This window comes from Garra rufa, chromosome 11 (genome assembly GCF_049309525.1).
Source record: "Garra rufa chromosome 11, GarRuf1.0, whole genome shotgun sequence".
Classification (NCBI taxonomy): Eukaryota; Metazoa; Chordata; class Actinopteri; order Cypriniformes; family Cyprinidae; genus Garra; species Garra rufa.
The window spans coordinates 31588486-31605767 of NC_133371.1; the positions used below are offsets into that span (position 1 = coordinate 31588486).

The 17282-nt window shown below is 38.1% G+C and overlaps 1 protein-coding gene across 1 annotated transcript; it reads left to right on the forward strand.

Moving 5' to 3' along the window:
- The first annotated feature begins 1497 nt into the window (after positions 1-1497).
- Positions 1498-15912, forward strand: tgm2l (transglutaminase 2, like). Its single transcript, XM_073850378.1, has 13 exons — positions 1498-1617; positions 3553-3729; positions 4324-4554; positions 6483-6601; positions 7168-7296; positions 8361-8538; positions 8967-9105; positions 9299-9402; positions 9531-9773; positions 13843-14109; positions 14215-14375; positions 14463-14599; positions 15363-15912. The coding sequence occupies exons 1-13, from the start codon at positions 1602-1604 to the stop codon at positions 15541-15543; spliced, it is 2082 nt and encodes a 693-aa protein (XP_073706479.1). The 5' UTR covers positions 1498-1601; the 3' UTR covers positions 15544-15912.
- The last annotated feature ends 1370 nt before the right edge of the window (positions 15913-17282 follow it).

A 17282-nucleotide genomic window follows, 5' to 3' on the forward strand; every position in this document is an offset into this window, starting at 1 on the left:
GCATTGTTTTTCCTTCTGGACCATCAGTAAATGTTTGAACCTTCTGTAATAGTTGCATATGAGTCTTTTGGTTGTCCTCAGTGTGAATCTTTTATGGCAAATATCTTACTCAGGTTAGTACTAAATAACAAGCAAATGCATGTATGGATGTATGATCCCTTTTATTTTGGTCAAATAATTAACATTTTGCAGAATCTGAAAGATGGATGCAAACTTTTGACCTCAACCGTATTCAGCAAATTCAGTTTGCTTTGCAAGATACACTCTTTCAAAGAGACATGTATGTTTCTGTATGACAAAATTTCTTTGATGATAAATCAGTGAGAAAGTAATGTGAAATTCAACAAAAATCTGTGCTTGTTTCTATGCGTGGGTCTTTTTCCTGAAAATGACCCGTTCCAGCATTCCTAAGCTTAGTGTCAAACACATGCGCAAATAATGTTTTTCTCCAAATATAGGTGTGGTGATGTTGCTTCTCACCATATAAGCAAGACAGAGACCCTTTTGTGTGCCTGCGTGGTCAAAAAGAACTGTAGTAATGTCACAGCATAGTGAGAATCCACTGGCGGCGAGATCATTGTCCTTCCAGACAATACAGCAGACACATGACTTTATTTTGGGAAAGAAATTTCTAATGATCTATGTGACTCCCAGTTGTTAAAAGTCTAATGTTGTCATATCATCAGTGAGGGAGCTTAATGGAATTTAATTAACTCCACAAACAGCGGGGAAATTTCTCACAAAATCATGTGAGACGTTTTAGTTGTTTCTGCAGTTTGACCTCTTGACCCTCAGATGACACGTCAGGCATTTCATACCAGTGCATTACACTTTACACATTATAGATAATATATGTTAAACTGCTATGTTGTGCGTGTTACTCAATGCATGCTCAAACAAAGTTTGGGAAGGAAAGACTTCCCAGTCTCTGAAAACATTTTATGATCCATCTGACTTCTATTTTTGTATTGCAGGAAAAAGTGCATCCTCATAGGCCTACCTATAACATGTTTTTTGTTTGTTTTCCTCCCTTTGCTTAAACAGGAGACTCAGAAAAATTAAAAATAGAAAGTAACTACTGTGAGTCAGGGAAATAGAGGTGGAGTAGATCTATGGAATACTATGGAAGTGTTACCCAACCATCAGAAATGTTCTGTTTAACAAAGGGCCCCTGTGTCTGACCCTGTCCCTTACGGAAAAAAGGCAGTGTTTCCAGCAATGACGTTCTTGCAGAGACTACGCTGGTTGTAGTAAATACCCAAGCCTTGATCCTTTTTCCACAGAGGCAGAGCTGCATACACACAGTCTGTACACACTTAGCACCTCTGGCTGCTTGAGGATCTTGTATGTGTGTGTAATGTCAGAGGTCATAAAGGAAACGGTGAGGATGTGTGAGCCAGGGTGTGTCTTATGCAAAAAGAAGGACAGTCAGCGATGGGCGTGGATGGGCTTTCGTTATAAAACGGAGCCTAAAAAACCAAAGGTATTACAGGGATACAGCTGTCTTGGACTTGGCTACGGAAAGCTTCTCCAATCATCAAGAACAGGATTTTACAAAGACTCACTGATCACTCACAATAAGTCTCAAGCTAAATCCATCAATGGCCAGCCATAATGGTAAGAAAGTCACTTTAATATATTTGTTTTTCATAAATGTTTCTCAAAGTATAACACAAAAGTGTATTTCAGTATTATTGATAGCAATAACACAGTAAGCTGTTTAGCACATACACACTCTTGTACTCTTGTATTAAAAATAAGATGCTTTTTTTAATACTGAATTGCTCTAAAGATTGTAAAAAATAAAGAAAAAGGCATTGTAAAGTTGTTGAAAAACTGTTTGTGTAACTGAACTCAGATATATTACATAAAGCAGTCTGGTGGTCAAGAGTTTTGCCAAAGGGCTGGCAAGACTTTTCCATTTCCATTCTGTTTATAAAATCTGCATGCTTCCCAAAAAAAAACATCTGCTTACCAAACCACTTATATTTGACTAATGTGGTCTTTCCACCATAGATCAAAAAGTATTACGCCTTTCCATTAAATCATAATCTTACTCAAACATCAGTATATAAGATGCTAATGTCCTAGTACAATGTGTTGTTTCTTCCTGTGCAGGCGGGTTAGAAACAATAAATATGGAAGTGGACCGCTGACTTGTTGGCGGGCTGTGTTATTTCATTTGGTCCCGTATCGGATCTCTTTGTGAGGTCTGAGCTTTATAGTCTCAGCTTCGAAAGCGATGAAGAAACTGGTGTTACCATTAAAAGCACATGTAGCATCAAGCAGAAATAAGGAGAATCCAAGCTGAGAATACAGAAATGTGTTACTATGCACTTTAGACATGTTATTATTATTATATGTTGTCGGGATTTAAAACTTTGACAACTTATTCTTTGCAAGTTACACCCTTGCAGCCACAACCTATGAAACTTTACACATCATCAGCAATCTATTATATTCTCTTCCTTCTTAAAAAGTGTCTGGCATCATCTCATCACTCACAGAAAAAGGTACAAAAGTTGTCAGGGAGGTAGTATCTTTTCAAAAGGTATATGTTTGTACCTTATAAACCCCTGGAGGATGCATAGTACCTCTTAGGTATATATTAATACCTTTTGAAAAAGGTACTTCCTTAGAGATACCTTTATTTTTGAGAGTGACATGCTAAACATTAATAACACAGTTTAAGGGCATCCCAAGGAACATCTTGTTTTTTAGTGAAATCAAGAACATCTGACCTTTTGCTTTTTGCTGACATTTAAATGTTGACTAGAAGATTCTAAGTCTTAAATTGTTTTAAGACTGGAAAACACTACGCAACTTTAAAATCCAAAAACAGATTGTACGTTGTTCAGCATTTTTTATGTTTTCTGACCAGATCATACTGAACTGCATCGTTCACTATGCAATTATCTGTGAAATCCCCCAACTCCGACTGCCCAAAATCTGAAGACTGGCTCTAACTTTTGGCCACTAACATTGACTGCAAATTAGGGTGAAAGTAGGGTAGTGTATTTCATCTTTTAGGGTTGTCTCAGACTTTTGGACCCCACTGTATGTTTGAAGTTAATATAAGCAAACATAACACATCAGTTCAGCAGTTCACAAGATTACTTTTTAAAAATATTTCATCAAAAAGACAAAAAGTGGAAAATCTTTTAATTTGAATCATGTTACTGTTATACAACTTTCCTCATTGCTTTCCCAGACCTCACAAGAGATCCAATATCTGACCAAATAAAATAACCAACAAGTCAGCTGCCTGCTTCCAAATTTATTTAAACAATACGTTTGGTCATGAAACACACTTTTTTGAGTGTGAAATAAGTCAGTGTCTCGAGGCTGAAAAAAACAAGCCTATTGGCAACCACATCATTAATCCATCTCAAGATCAACATGAAAAAAAAACTTTTGAATAACCAAAATCAAATTTAAATTAAATACCCTTTGTTGTAAGTCAAGGGAGCTAAGGCTCACTAACCTAAATGGATATTTGCATTATATTTGCTTGTATTGTTTAAACTGTTTATTAATGTATTTTGTCCCCAGCCATACTGAGTGGTATAGATCTACAGTGCCATGAGAATAACCATGCTCACCGCACTGAGGAGATGGAGGGGGACCGTCTGCTGGTGCGCCGAGGTCAGCCCTTCTCTGTAGTCCTGCAGTGTACTGACCAGATCTCCCGACTCTCAGACCACCAGCTCAACGTCATACTACACCTGGGTGAGTAAACCTGATGGAGAGAGTGACAGAATAAACAGTGAGGAAGGTAAACAGGAGGCCCACAGGTTTTGGACTGGGGCTTGAAACTGTAGAAATATTTAGCTATTAAATTAGACGTTTAAGGTCAAGACACATTTGTGACCCTGGACCACAAAGCCAGTTAAAACCAGTTAAGGGTATATTTGTAGCAATAGCCAACAATACATTGTGTGGGTCAAAATGATCAATTTTTCTCTTATGCCAAAAATCATTAGGATTAGGATAAAGATCATGTTCCATGAAGATATTTTGTTAATTTCCAACTATAAATATATCAGAACTTAATTTTTGATTAGTAATATGCATTGCTAAGAACTTCATTTGTAGAACTTTAAAAGCGATTTTCTTAATGTTTAGTTTTTTTTTTTGTACCCTCAGATTCCAGATTTTTAAATAGTTTTAAATAGTATCTCAGGAAAGGAAAGGAAAGCTTATTTATTCAGCTTTTAGATTATGTATAAATCTCAATTTCAAAAAATTGATCCTTATGACTAGCTTTGTGGTCCATGGTCACATTTATACTCTAATTTCTGTGCTTGTGTTTGTGCGTTACAGGTATGAAAAATGAGGTGGTCTTGAAGGTGCCTGACTCAGAGCAGGATCATGGGAAATGGTGGTTCAGTCAGCGTAACGCTCAGGGTGAGGTGATGCTGACTCTCCACAGCCCTGCTGATGCTCTTGTGGGTCTATACAGCATGACTGTGGTTCTGCTCTCAGCTGATGGGCACATCCTGGAAAAAACCAAGCCGCAGACCTTCTACTTGCTTTTCAATCCCTGGTGCAAAGGTGAGTATTTATAGGCATCATTTACCCAAAAATTGAAATTTTGGAATTCTTCATGACTTCATGATTTTTCCTAAAATGACATCTCTTCTTTATAGCTTAGAATATCTCGATCCATGAAATGTCTTAGTAGCCAGTTCTTGATGTGTTGTCTCAGTAGTCTCTTGAAGTGTCACTGTAGCTTGTTCTGTTTATCCAGAAGAACCATCTTGAGTTTGAAGATTGCGAAGTTCTATCTCTCTCTGAAGTTCCCTAAAGCTCCTGTTATTCTGTTAGCTGTTGTTTGTTGACACAAACTGTTCCCTTTATGATAAGGCTCGAACTTCTCAGTGAATTTCTCAAAGGTCACTAAGAATGTGAAAACGCAAAAACAAGAGAACGAGAAACAGAGACGGTTCTTTTGTTTAACATTATGACCTTGATAGATAAACAAACATCATAGCGACCATTTAGCGTTTTTGAAAAATGATGCTAGCCACTGCCAGCTTTTGTTATAATTTTCACTATTATTTCATGGTCCCCAGAATATTTTGTTGTTTGAATACAGGTCAAACGTTTATATCCCCCTTTCAGAATCTAGAAAATGTTAATTATTTTACCAAAATAAGTGGGATCACACAAAATGCATGTTGTTGTTTATTTAGTACTGACCTGAATAAGATATTTCACATAAGATGTTTACAAATAATCCTCAAGAGAAAATAATAGTTTTATTTATAAAAATGCCCCCGTTCAAAAGTTTACACCCCCTTGATTCCTAATACAGTGTTGTTACCCGAATGATCCACAACTGTATTTCTTTTAAATTTAGTGATAGTTGTTCATGAGTGCCTTGTTTGTCCTGAACAGTTAAACTAACCGCTGTTCTTCAGAAAAATCCTTCAGGGCCCACAAATTCTTTGGTTTTCCAGCATTTTTGAGTATTTGAACCCTTTCCAACAATGCCTGTATGATTTTGAGATTCATCTTTTAACACTGGGGACAACTGAGGGACTCATGCAACTATTACAGAAGGTTCAAACTCTCACTGATGCTTGGAACATGATCTTTACTTAATATCCTAATGATTTTTGGCATAAAAGAAAAATCGATAATTTTGACCTATACACTGTATTGCTGGCTATTACTACAAATATACCTGTGCTACTTATGACTAGTTTTGTGGTCCGGGCTCACATATAAGATTGCTCGTTTCCGCGTCTTTCTCGCTAGTGTTTTTGATCAAGAGATTCTGGACTCATTCAGGAGTTGTTTAATAGCGCCCCCAAGCATACAGTGAAAACGTGGAAACACAGAAAATTCTGTGTTTGGCGAGAAGGGTGTTCCTGCACCCTGTTCGGCTGGGAAACGTTGCATAAATAACGGAAAATTCCGTGTTTAATAGGGAAAGCGTTAAGGTCAGTTCACACTAAGAACTTTTTATTCAACGTGGAAGTAAGCTTATGGGTGAGGCTCCCAGTTCATTAGCCGCTATAGGGAAATAACTAGAAGAATAACAATGTGCGGTAAGCATTAAACTGTTTTCAAACCAGTGTGTTCATAATTGAGATAATACATTAAAATAATATAGTAAGACACACCAATTTGCAATATCTAGCAGCAAAACAAGCTGTTTTGTACACGGATTAGACAGGAAGCCAAACCCACAAAATGTACAAATGGCCATGCCATCCAAGGTGGATAGCGATGACTATATTAACATCTGCCAACAGACACTAACCTAGGTACACTCTGCAATTAACTCCCATCCACACCAATTAGAACTATAAAGATAACTATAATGATAATTATATTAGCCTCCACACCAACACACTATAAAACTGTTTATTATAAGAACTTGCTTCAAAGTATATACTGTATGTTGTCTGCTGCTTTAGATGTTCAAGCTATCCCTCATCAAAAATTCTGACAATTGTATTTCTTTCCTGTAGATGATTTTGTGTACCTTCCCAATGAGGAACTGCTGCAGGAATACATTTTAAATGAAAATGGGATCTTGTACCAGGGCTCATGGGATGATATCACCACTGTGCCTTGGAACTTTGGACAGGTAACCTACGAATGCATTCCCATGTTCTCAAGAGCCAAATTTATACAGCGCCTATCTAGACAGTCTTGCGGTCAGTGCCCTCTCTGAGAAAGTATCATGGCCTGAGATGACTGACACACAGTCAGGATTTATGGGTGATGTTGCATGGTGGTGGAATTCAGATGAGGCAGAGTGTGAATTGTGACAGATCAGTGGCAGGAGAACCGCAGAGGGCTTGTCTGCTTGGTAATCACTCTTGGTAGATGTCAGACATTTCAACAACAATGTCTGTCTCATAAACAAGGGACGGTAACATTTTAGTCAGAGAGAAATTGGAGATCTGGGGGATTCTTTAGTTTCTTTCAAGTCAGGCCCTACATTATATTCACACTATATTGTTCGTTTTCACAAAGTTTTTACCCAAATTATTTTCTGTGGATCAGCAGCATGTCATATTAACTTCAACTGTATCTAATGGTGAATAATCCCCTTTAAGAGAACCTTTGCACCCCTTAGTATGGCTACATTTTGTACTAATGCAAGCAAACCAAGATATTCATATCCTTTGGATTCTGTTTTTCAAACAGTTTGAAAAAGATGTGGTGGACATTTGCTTTGAAGTGCTGGACAATTCACCTGCAGCCACGAACAATCCAGAGATGGACATCAGGAACAGAGGAAGCCCTGTTTATGTTAGCAGGACTATTGCTGCCATGGTAAGGCATCTGTTTTTCACTGAAGTAACCTATAAAAAGTATTATATATGCAGTTGAGATCAAAAGTTTACATGCATCTTGCAAAATTTGCAAAATGTTTTTTTTTAACCAAAATAAGAGGGATCATACACAATGCATGTTATTTTTTATTTAGTAATGACCTGAATGAGACACTTCACCTAAAAGACGTTTACATATAGTCCACAAGAGTTTTTTATTTTCAGCATTTTTGTGTTTATTTTACCCTTTACAACAATGATTGTTTGATTTTGAGATCCATCTTTTCACATGAGGACAACTGAGGGACTTATATGCAACTATTACAGAAGGCTCAAACGCTCACTGATGCTCCAGAAGGAAAAAATGATGTATTAAGAGCTAGGGGTGTAAACTTTTGAACAGAATGAAGATGTGTACATCTTTCTTATTTTGCCTAAATATCATATTTTTTTTCATTTAGTTCTGCCCTTCAGAAGCTACAGAAGATGTAGCTTCCCAGCTACATGTTTCCCAGAAGACAAAATAAGTTTACCCTGATCTTCAAATTCAAAAAGTTTTCACCCCCGGCTCTTAACGCATCGTGTTTCATTCTGAAGCATCAGTGAGCAATTTAACCTTCTGTAATAGCTTCATATGAGTCCCTCAGTTGTCTACAATGTGAAAAGATGTATTTCAAAATCATACAGTCACTGTAGGAAAGGATTCAAACACACAGAAATGCTGAAAAAAGGATTTTTCTGAAGAACAGCGAGTTTAACTGTTCAGGACAAACAAGGGATTCATGAACTACCACTAAACAAAAAAACACAGCTGTGGATCATTCAGGTAACAACACAGTATTAAGAATCAAGTGTATTTAAACTTTTGAACAGGGTCATTTTTTATAAATTCAACTATTATTTTCTCTTGTGGACTATATGTAAACATCTTTTATGGAAATATCTTGTTCAGGTCAGTACTAAATAAAAAAAAACATGCATTTTGTATGATCCCTCTTATTTTGGTAAAATAAATAACATTTAGCAGATTCTGGTATATATCTACATTATAATCTACATTAACAGGTGAATGCTAATGATGATCGCGGGGTGGTATCTGGGCGCTGGGATGGACAGTACGATGATGGGATGGCACCCACACGATGGATTGGCAGTGTGCCCATCCTGAAGCGCTGGAGTGAGGGTGGAGGAGAAAAAGTGCGCTATGGGCAGTGTTGGGTGTTTACAGGAGTGGCCTGCACAAGTAAGAAAGCATACGATTTAGAAATCTTAAGCAGCACAACCAAAAAATCTTATTTTACCTGAGTTATGGTTTTTGGGTTTGCAGTGATGCAATAAAAATGCCACAAACTAGTGGCGAGAGATGTATCTCTGTTACAAACCGTTCTTTATAATGACCAGTCCAATTCATAAACAAATAACTGTTATGAGATGGTTCTTTTTAGTCAATCAAAACAAACAACACAACCAGCAGTCTCATGAACAAGTGACTCTTATGATCCTTGTGAGTTAATGAATAGTTAGGTTTATTTTGACCTTTTCCAAACTGAACTGATCAGTGTAGTTACTGAATAAACATCTGACTCACAAGCTAAATTTAGAAACGTGTAGCTACTACTGTTATTATTTCTGCCTATGTTTCACATGATCTGTAACGTGCCCTTTCCACAGTCCTCCGCTGTCTTGGCATTCCAGCCAGATGCGTCACAAATTATTCATCTGCTCATGACACTGATGCAAACATTTCTGTGGATTACCTTTTCGACGATCAACTTGAAAGTCTGACTGAAGGCAAGAAGGACTCCATCTGGTGAGTTATGATTTCCATTTTTTTTGTTTGTTTGTCTCATTTTTGTCTATTTTAATTTCTCCTAAGGAATTTCCAAACAACATCTGAGACAAACTCGAACTCCATGAAGTTTCCTGAGTTATTAAAGAGCAACTCTGAGCAGTAACATTTTCCTCTGTAGTTCCTGACCTGTGAGCTTTATCCTTATTTTCAGGAATTACCACTGTTGGGTTGAGAGTTGGATGAAACGTGATGACCTCCCAGAAGGTTACGATGGATGGCAGGTGCTAGATCCAACTCCTCAAGAAAGAAGTGATGGTAAAGCTTTACTCTTTGAAGTATAAAAACAAGAACATCCAGAGAACTACTTCTTTTTCCCATCTCCCAATTACATAAAACTTGAATTTTAGCCAGCTTGAGGATGTACCTCTTCCATGTACTTACAGGAATCTTCTGCTGTGGGCCTTGTCCAGTCCGTGCAGTCAAGGAAGGAGAGTTGGGGATGAAGTATGACACCCCATTTGTGTTTTCTGAGGTGAATGCTGATCTGATTATCTGGATTGTTCATCCAGATGGCGAACGAATTCAAGTGTCCCAAAACAGTAAAATTATAGGGCGGAGCATTAGCACCAAAAGTGTGTATGGAGAATTCAGAGAGGACATTACTGCCAACTACAAATATCCTGAAGGTAAAAAATCTCTCTGTTCTAATATTAAAGTTAATTTTTTTCCTTGTCACGCTAGGTTGCAAATAAAGAAAACACGGCTTAAATACACTAAAACAAACCAATCAAACAGGTGCAGACACGAATTAAATCAATAAGTAGCTAAGGTAACAAGAACAAAACCAAAACAGAATCAGACACACACAGCCCTTGTTCCTTGCGCCGTAGATGAACTAAAAAAGTCCAACAGGGAGGATGGAGGCTGAGGAGGTGGACATGGAGCTGTAGAGAGACATGACCAAGGGGAGGCTGACTAAGGGAACCACAGAGAAGATGAAACAAGGGCAGGAGAAGCCAGGGCAGAGATGACGGAGGAATAAACTGGGGTGGATTTCCCATCATAAAGGCCGGGACACACCAAGCTGAGTTTAAAGAACTAGCGCAGACAAAAGTCAACAGTGTTGTTGCCTCGGGTTGGCGTCTAGACCAAAAAGCTGCACTTGAATACACCACACAGACTACAACCGGTTGCAAACTAACATGTGCATGCTGCCAATGCGTGAGATGAATTTGCTGTTCATATCAGCAGCTATCAATAGTGTATATTTGTCATTCAAAAGGAGAAACTGAAACAAGGATGTAGGAGATATACACAGATGGAGTATGAAACGTAAACAAAGCAGCGCTTGAATATCAGTTATGTTGATAATATTATGTTCATTTTAAGCGGCTTATGTTGTTATGAAATATTCACATACTGGAATGCTTGGGTAAGATCATGAAAGATCTGTTTGTGCCACCTTTATTTACTTACACGTTTTCATCACTTTCACTTTGATTCTCTGACATTTACCAACAACATGTTGAATTGGGCAAACTGCCGCCAACATGAGCCCGAAGAAAGCCGACATGTGGAACACACCAAACAAACTAGCCCAACAGATGCTCACTGACGGCCCAACGCTGGCCAGTCGTCAGCTTGGTGTGTCCCGGCCTTAAGAGCCAGGATGCAAACCGACGGCAGAGTTAAGGGAGGACAGATCATGGTGTCTTGACAGGTTAATACAGGGGAATGACTCTCTGAGACTGAACCAAAGGAGGTCGAGACCCAGGTGAGACAGAGACAGGGGACAGGGGAGTGAGGACCAAGGTGGAGTCGGAGGGAAGGAGGAGCCCGATGGAGCCAGAGGAATGGAAGGACAAAGCGTAGCCAGAAGAATGAAAGACTGTAGTGGATGCAGGTCAACGACTGACCATGGCGGAGACAGAGGGATGAAAGAGCCCAGCGGAGTCCAAGAATGGAACCCAGTGGATAGAGCCCTGCATGGGCCTCAAATATAGGCCCTGGCCCGAGACGCTCAGGCCCTAGCCTGGCCCTTGTCCGACAGCTTATCAGAATTCTTAGCCCTACTCCAACCCAAGCCCGTCTTTTTTTTCCCTTTTCCCGAAACAGGCTATACTACTGTTTCAGCAATTAAAGTAGTTCAGTTTTGTATGTAATGGCAAAGTGATTTAGAAAAAGATTTAGAAAAACTTTTGGAGCATTTTTTGTTTGTTAAATCTAAGCGGCCATCAGAAGACAGTGAGTTGATAATAGCCTATGTTTGATCAATTTAGCCTTCTCAAATCATCACGACTTGGCTAAAATAAAATCTATAGATATTAAACAGTTAAAGCATATCACAATGTTAGTTTAAATGTTTAACCTATATGAGTGTGTGCTGTTAGACGCATATCCAACTGTTTGTACGGAGAGTGGAAGCTAAAGCTCACAGGACATGCAGGGGCCGTCGTCATCGCTTGCATTGGAAACAACTTAAAATACTCCGTCATTTTTGCGCATAAAAATAAGAATAATCCATCATTCAGAACTGTATATGGTCTACATTTATTTGTGTGTGCTCAAAATATTAACAAAATATTGTGCTTTCATAAAATAAAGAAAACAAACAGGATGCGCTTTCTATTGTGATGAACCAAAACTCAGCAAATAGCCTACTTGCCTTACAGACATGACAATTATATAAATAGAAAGCAAAAACTCTTTCATTATTTCACTGGTGCTGCTGGCGGGGACACTAAACGCCGGTGAGCGTCTGAGCTATGGCGTAAACATTGGCCCGAAACCCGGTCTAGGGGCGCAAATAAGTCGGGCCCATTGGGCTTGGGTTGAAATGCAAGGCTCTGCCAGTGACGCCGAGGTGAAAGAGGCACTAAAGGGTCGTAAGGTCGAGATGGAATTTTGGGCTTGGAAACCTGAGGTGGAACCAGGGGATCCTCATTCCAGGTCAGAGCTGGAGCCCGAAAGGTCTGAGACGACAGAGGAGGAGCAGAGGAACTGAAGGGAAACAGCAGAGATGGGGCTGAAGAATTGGTTTGGATGAGGAGGCGGGAGAGGGAGGCTTGGTGGAAGCATCAACGATGACACAGACTTGGTACTGGGTGGAACCAGTCAAGACACAGGAGATTCATGGCTTGGCGGAACCAGCAGACACAGGAGATTTAGGGCTGGGCGGAACCAGCAGACACAGGAGATTCATGGCTTGGCGGAACCAGCAGACACAGGAGATTCATGGCTGGGCGGAACCAGCTGAGACACAGGAGATTCAGTGCTGGGCGGAACCAGCTGTGACACAGAAAATTCAGGGCTTGGCGTAACAAACATAGACACAGATTTTAAAAAAAATTATAAAAAACAACATATTCTCCCAGTTAATTAGGGGCAGCACATCTAATTTTAGCTTAGCAGAAGGACTCCACCAGTATTCCCTCAGAGACTGACATTGTTGCTGGCTCACACACCTGGTCAGACCTCTCATTGGGCTCAGGCTCTGTGGTGATGGTTGGCTCATTCATCATGGTGGCAGCGGATGGTGCTCTGATCTCCTTCTCGCTCTTGCAGATGGTAAATGGTGTACTAATTCCATGTACTCTAAGAAGGTTCATAGAGGCTTGTTTCTGTGCAAGCAAAATCTTGTCTTGGTGTTGAGGTCTGAAAATGTTAGTCACACAAGCATGCTTAGGCAGTCGTCATCATATAGGACAAGGTGGCAAAAGTCCAGAGGAGGGTTTTGTTGCTGGTAGATCTGTTTTCATGGGTCAGTTCTTCTGTCACAGCCGGGTTGCATATAAAGTTGAGAGATGGGATCTAAGAACAGCAATATTGTTTTACTTATAGGGCTGTGCGATTAATCGCACGATGTTGTGAGGTGAGGTTTAGTCAATGAAGCCGGTACTTTGATTAGTAGTAAATCTCCATCACGTGCGTTCAGCTGCGTTCAGCTGGAGCGTTCAGAGGCGTAAATCACTGACAAGCTACGCCAAATCGCGCTCAAAATGGAATGCGATTTGGCGTAGCTTGTCAGTGATTTACGTCTCTGCGATTAATCGTGCAGCCCTATTTACTTACATAAATTTGAAACTGGAATCAGGATCATAACAGTATAACCAGGTTACACACAAGGAGAACTAAGGATAAACAGAAGAAAACACAGGGTTTAAAGGGATAGTACACAAAAATTTAAATTCTATCATTAATTACTCACCTTCATGTCGTTCCAAACCTGTAAGACCTTTGTTCATCTTCGGAACACAAATAAAGATATTTTTGATGAAATCCGGGGGAGAAGAATTGTTGAATAAGGTTGTTTTTTTTTAGTTTTTTTGCGCACAAAAAGTATTCTCATAGCTTTATAAAATTACGGTTGAACCACTGATGTCACATGGACTATTTTGTTGATGTTTTTGTTACCTTTCTGGGCCTTGAACGTAGAAGGCCCCTTGCTGTCTATGCAGGGTCAAAAAGCTCTCGGATTTCATAAAAAATATCTTAAATTATGTTCTGAAGATGAACGAAGGTCTTACAAGTTTGGAACGACATGAGGATAAGTAATTAATGAGAGAATTTTCATAAATACACTGAAACAAACCAATCAAACAGGTGCAGGTGAACTGTTCACAATAAGGCATGTTCACAATAAATCATGTTAAGATATTCAGTAGGATGTGTTTTGATATAGTGTTTTTGATATAATTTATATTTGTCCATGCCATTCTGATAATAATCACATTCAAATGCTTTGTCCCACCACAGGATCGGTAAAAGAGCGAGATGTTTATAAAAAGGCAGGAAGAAAAGTCAACCAAAAGAATGAAGGCCCAGGACAGCTTGAGCTTTTCATCAAGCACGCCCCAGCTATCCACGGGACAGACTTTGACGTGATTGTGGAGGTGTATAATAGTGGTAGGGAAGACAAAGATGCAGAGCTCACAGTCACAACGAACGGAATAACCTACAATAGTATCCACCTTGGAGAGTGCCAGAGAAAGACATCCTCTCTCAAAGTGCCGGCCCACAAAGGTACAACTGGGAAACTTAGAGAGTATCCTGTTTTTTTATCTCTAGAACAATTTTATCTCTTCTTTTGGGCCCTTTTACGATAAATATCTTTTCATCACTTCACAGCTCATAAAGAAGTATTGCGACTTCAGTATGAGCATTATGGGGTGTGTGTGTCGGAACATCACATGATAAGGGTCACAGCCCTCCTCCAAGCCAGTGATCTAAACGACGTCATTCTACAAGAAATGAACATCCCCTTGAAAATGCCATCGCTTAATATTAAGGTGATGAACTGTTCCTTTAATAATGGCACTGTGTAACTTGCTTTAGCCCTTCTACCAATGACAAATGTTATTTGTTCTACATTTCAGCTGGTTGGAAAAGCAATCTTATCACGTAAACTGACAGCACACATCTCCTTCACCAATCCCTTGCCTGTCAATCTTCAAGGAGGCGTGTTTACCGTGGAGGGAGCAGGACTAACAGAGGAGAAAGAAATTAAAACACAGTATGTAGTAGTTTTAGAAACCATACAGAGTATGTGATAGACATGAAATGAATTGTTCACCCCAAAATAAACATTTCTTAGGCCATCTATGAGTTGAGAAATTTAGAACTACATCATTTTTTCACCAATGGATCCTCTGCAGTGAATGGGTGCCGTGCCCTCAGAATGAGAGTCTAAACAGCTAATAAAAACATTACAATAATCCACAAATTATCCTCATGACTCCAGGCCATCAACTGACATCTTATGAAGTGAAAAGCTGTGTGTTTATAAGAAACAAATCCATTATTAAGGTGCTTTAACTTTAAACCATCGCTTCTTAAAATACTAGTCCATAATCCATAACACTTCCTCTATTGAAAAGTCTTCTCACATCAAAATCAACCACATATTTAAAAGTTTTTTGGATCTGCAACAGTTTAAGCTTATAAACATCTTAAAAGCTTTTCACTTCACGAGACAATATTTGAGTGAATAATTGTGAATATTGTTTTTTTTTTTTTTATCTAATTCTGACGGCACCCATTCACTGCAGTGAATCCAGTGTTGAGCAAGTGATGTGAATTTCTTTAAAATATGTTCCAACGAAGAAGCAAACTCATCTTGGATGGCCTGAGGGTAGTAAATTGTCATCAAATTTTCACTTTTGTGTGAACTATCTCTGTATCCAGTATACATATTTTGAACTCCATTAGATATGATCTAAGACGTCCAAGTTTTGGTTGACTATTAATGTCTATATGTCTCTTTTTTTTTTCCCTAGTGGTAAGATTGAACCTGGTCAGACTGTCACAGTTAAAGTCTCCTTCAAACCCACCCGTGTTGGCCTGAGGAAACTGCTTGTCGACTTTGACTCTGACAAACTGAAAGATGTAAAAGGAGAAGCCACCATCATCGTTCGGGAAAAGAAAAAGCGAAACAGGAACATTCTCCCAGAAATCTAGACATGTACAATCCAAAGAACCATGAATAACTTAGTGTGTAGTAAATGATACATTTATTGCAATATACTTGACTTGCGGACAGTTGTTTTGTTAGTTGCATATTTTGTTTGTTATTTGTTTATACAAAGAGAGTGTAACATTTTCTTTTATGATTATTTTATGACATATCTTTGCATGCTTTAATTGAACATAAAATCCACAAAAGCTATTTTTCTACATGTAAAATGCCCAGGCATATACACCCTAGCTTTTATTATACAACGTTTGACCTAATAACAATTTTGAAATTTGTTGATATTTTCAGTATAATGCTGTTGTTGTGTGTGATAAATGTTTTGTAGTAATAATTAAAAATATGCATGTAAATAGGACTGTGGAATATATCTTGTTGACTCCATTTCTTATAAACCAAAGTACCAGTCAAAAGTTTTTGAACAGTAAGATTTGTAATGTTTTTTTTAAAGAAGTCTCTTCTGCTCACAAAGCCTGAATTTATTTGATCCAAAGTACAGCAAAAGCAGTAACATTTTGAGCGGTTTTCTATTTGAATATGTTTTCAAATGTAATTTATTCCTGTGATCAAAGTAACATTTTCAGCATAATTACTCCAGTTTTAATCCAGTGTCACACAATCCTTCAGAAAGCATTCTAATATACTGATTTGCTGTTCAATAAACATTTTCATTATCATTATCAATAACAGTTGAGTACATTTTTTCAGGATTCTTTGATGAATAGAAAGATCCAAAGATCAGCATTTATCTGAAATAAAAAGCTGCTGTAACATTACATACTATACCAAAAGCTTGAAGTCACTATATATATTTTTATTATTAGGAAAGAAATTATAGAAATTAATACTTTTTATTTAGCAAGGATGCTTTAAATTAATCAAAAGTGATGATAAAGACATTAATAATGTTACAAAATATTTCTATTTCAGATAAATGCTGTTCGTCTGAACTTTCTATTTATCAGAGAAACCTGAAAAAATTCTAATCAGTTGTTTTCAACATAATAATAATAAAAATAAATGTTTTTAGCAGTAAATCTTAATATTAGAATGATTCCTGAAGGATCATGTGACTGGAGTAATGATGCTAAAAATTCAGCAATGAAATCACAGGAATAAATTACATTTTAAAATATAATTAAATAGAAAATATCGATTTTAAATAGTACAAATATTTAAAAAATGTGCTGTTTTTGCTGTACTTTGAATCAAATAAATGCAGGCTTGGTGAGCAGAAGAGATTCCTTAAAAAACATTACAAATCTTACTGTTCAAAAACTTTTGACTGGTAGCGTACATCACCACAGTGGAAATAAAATATCAGTGAAAAGTTATTTTAGGTTTAGCTAGATATTAAAATGTATAAAATGCCTGTACACTTAATTTACACCTTTGACAACTAGAACTGAAGACTTCAGAAAAAAATGTGACTTACTACTAGATAACAGGCCTTGCTAAAGAGTAACCTTTTACAGCAAGCAGGTGACATTTATTACAGGAACATTCATGAGTAAATAGTGGCATTATTGTCATGTGAATGATCAACTCTCTCTTATGGCTTAAACTAATATCTATTTTCTTCTAATCTTTGTCCCTTATGAAAACGGAAATGTGGGGTTTATGCATAAAGAAGATTTTGATCGCCACCTGCTGTGAAGAAACGCTTACTGTTACTGTTACCCTGATGGCCAAATACACTAAATCGAAAGTACATTGTTTTAACTTA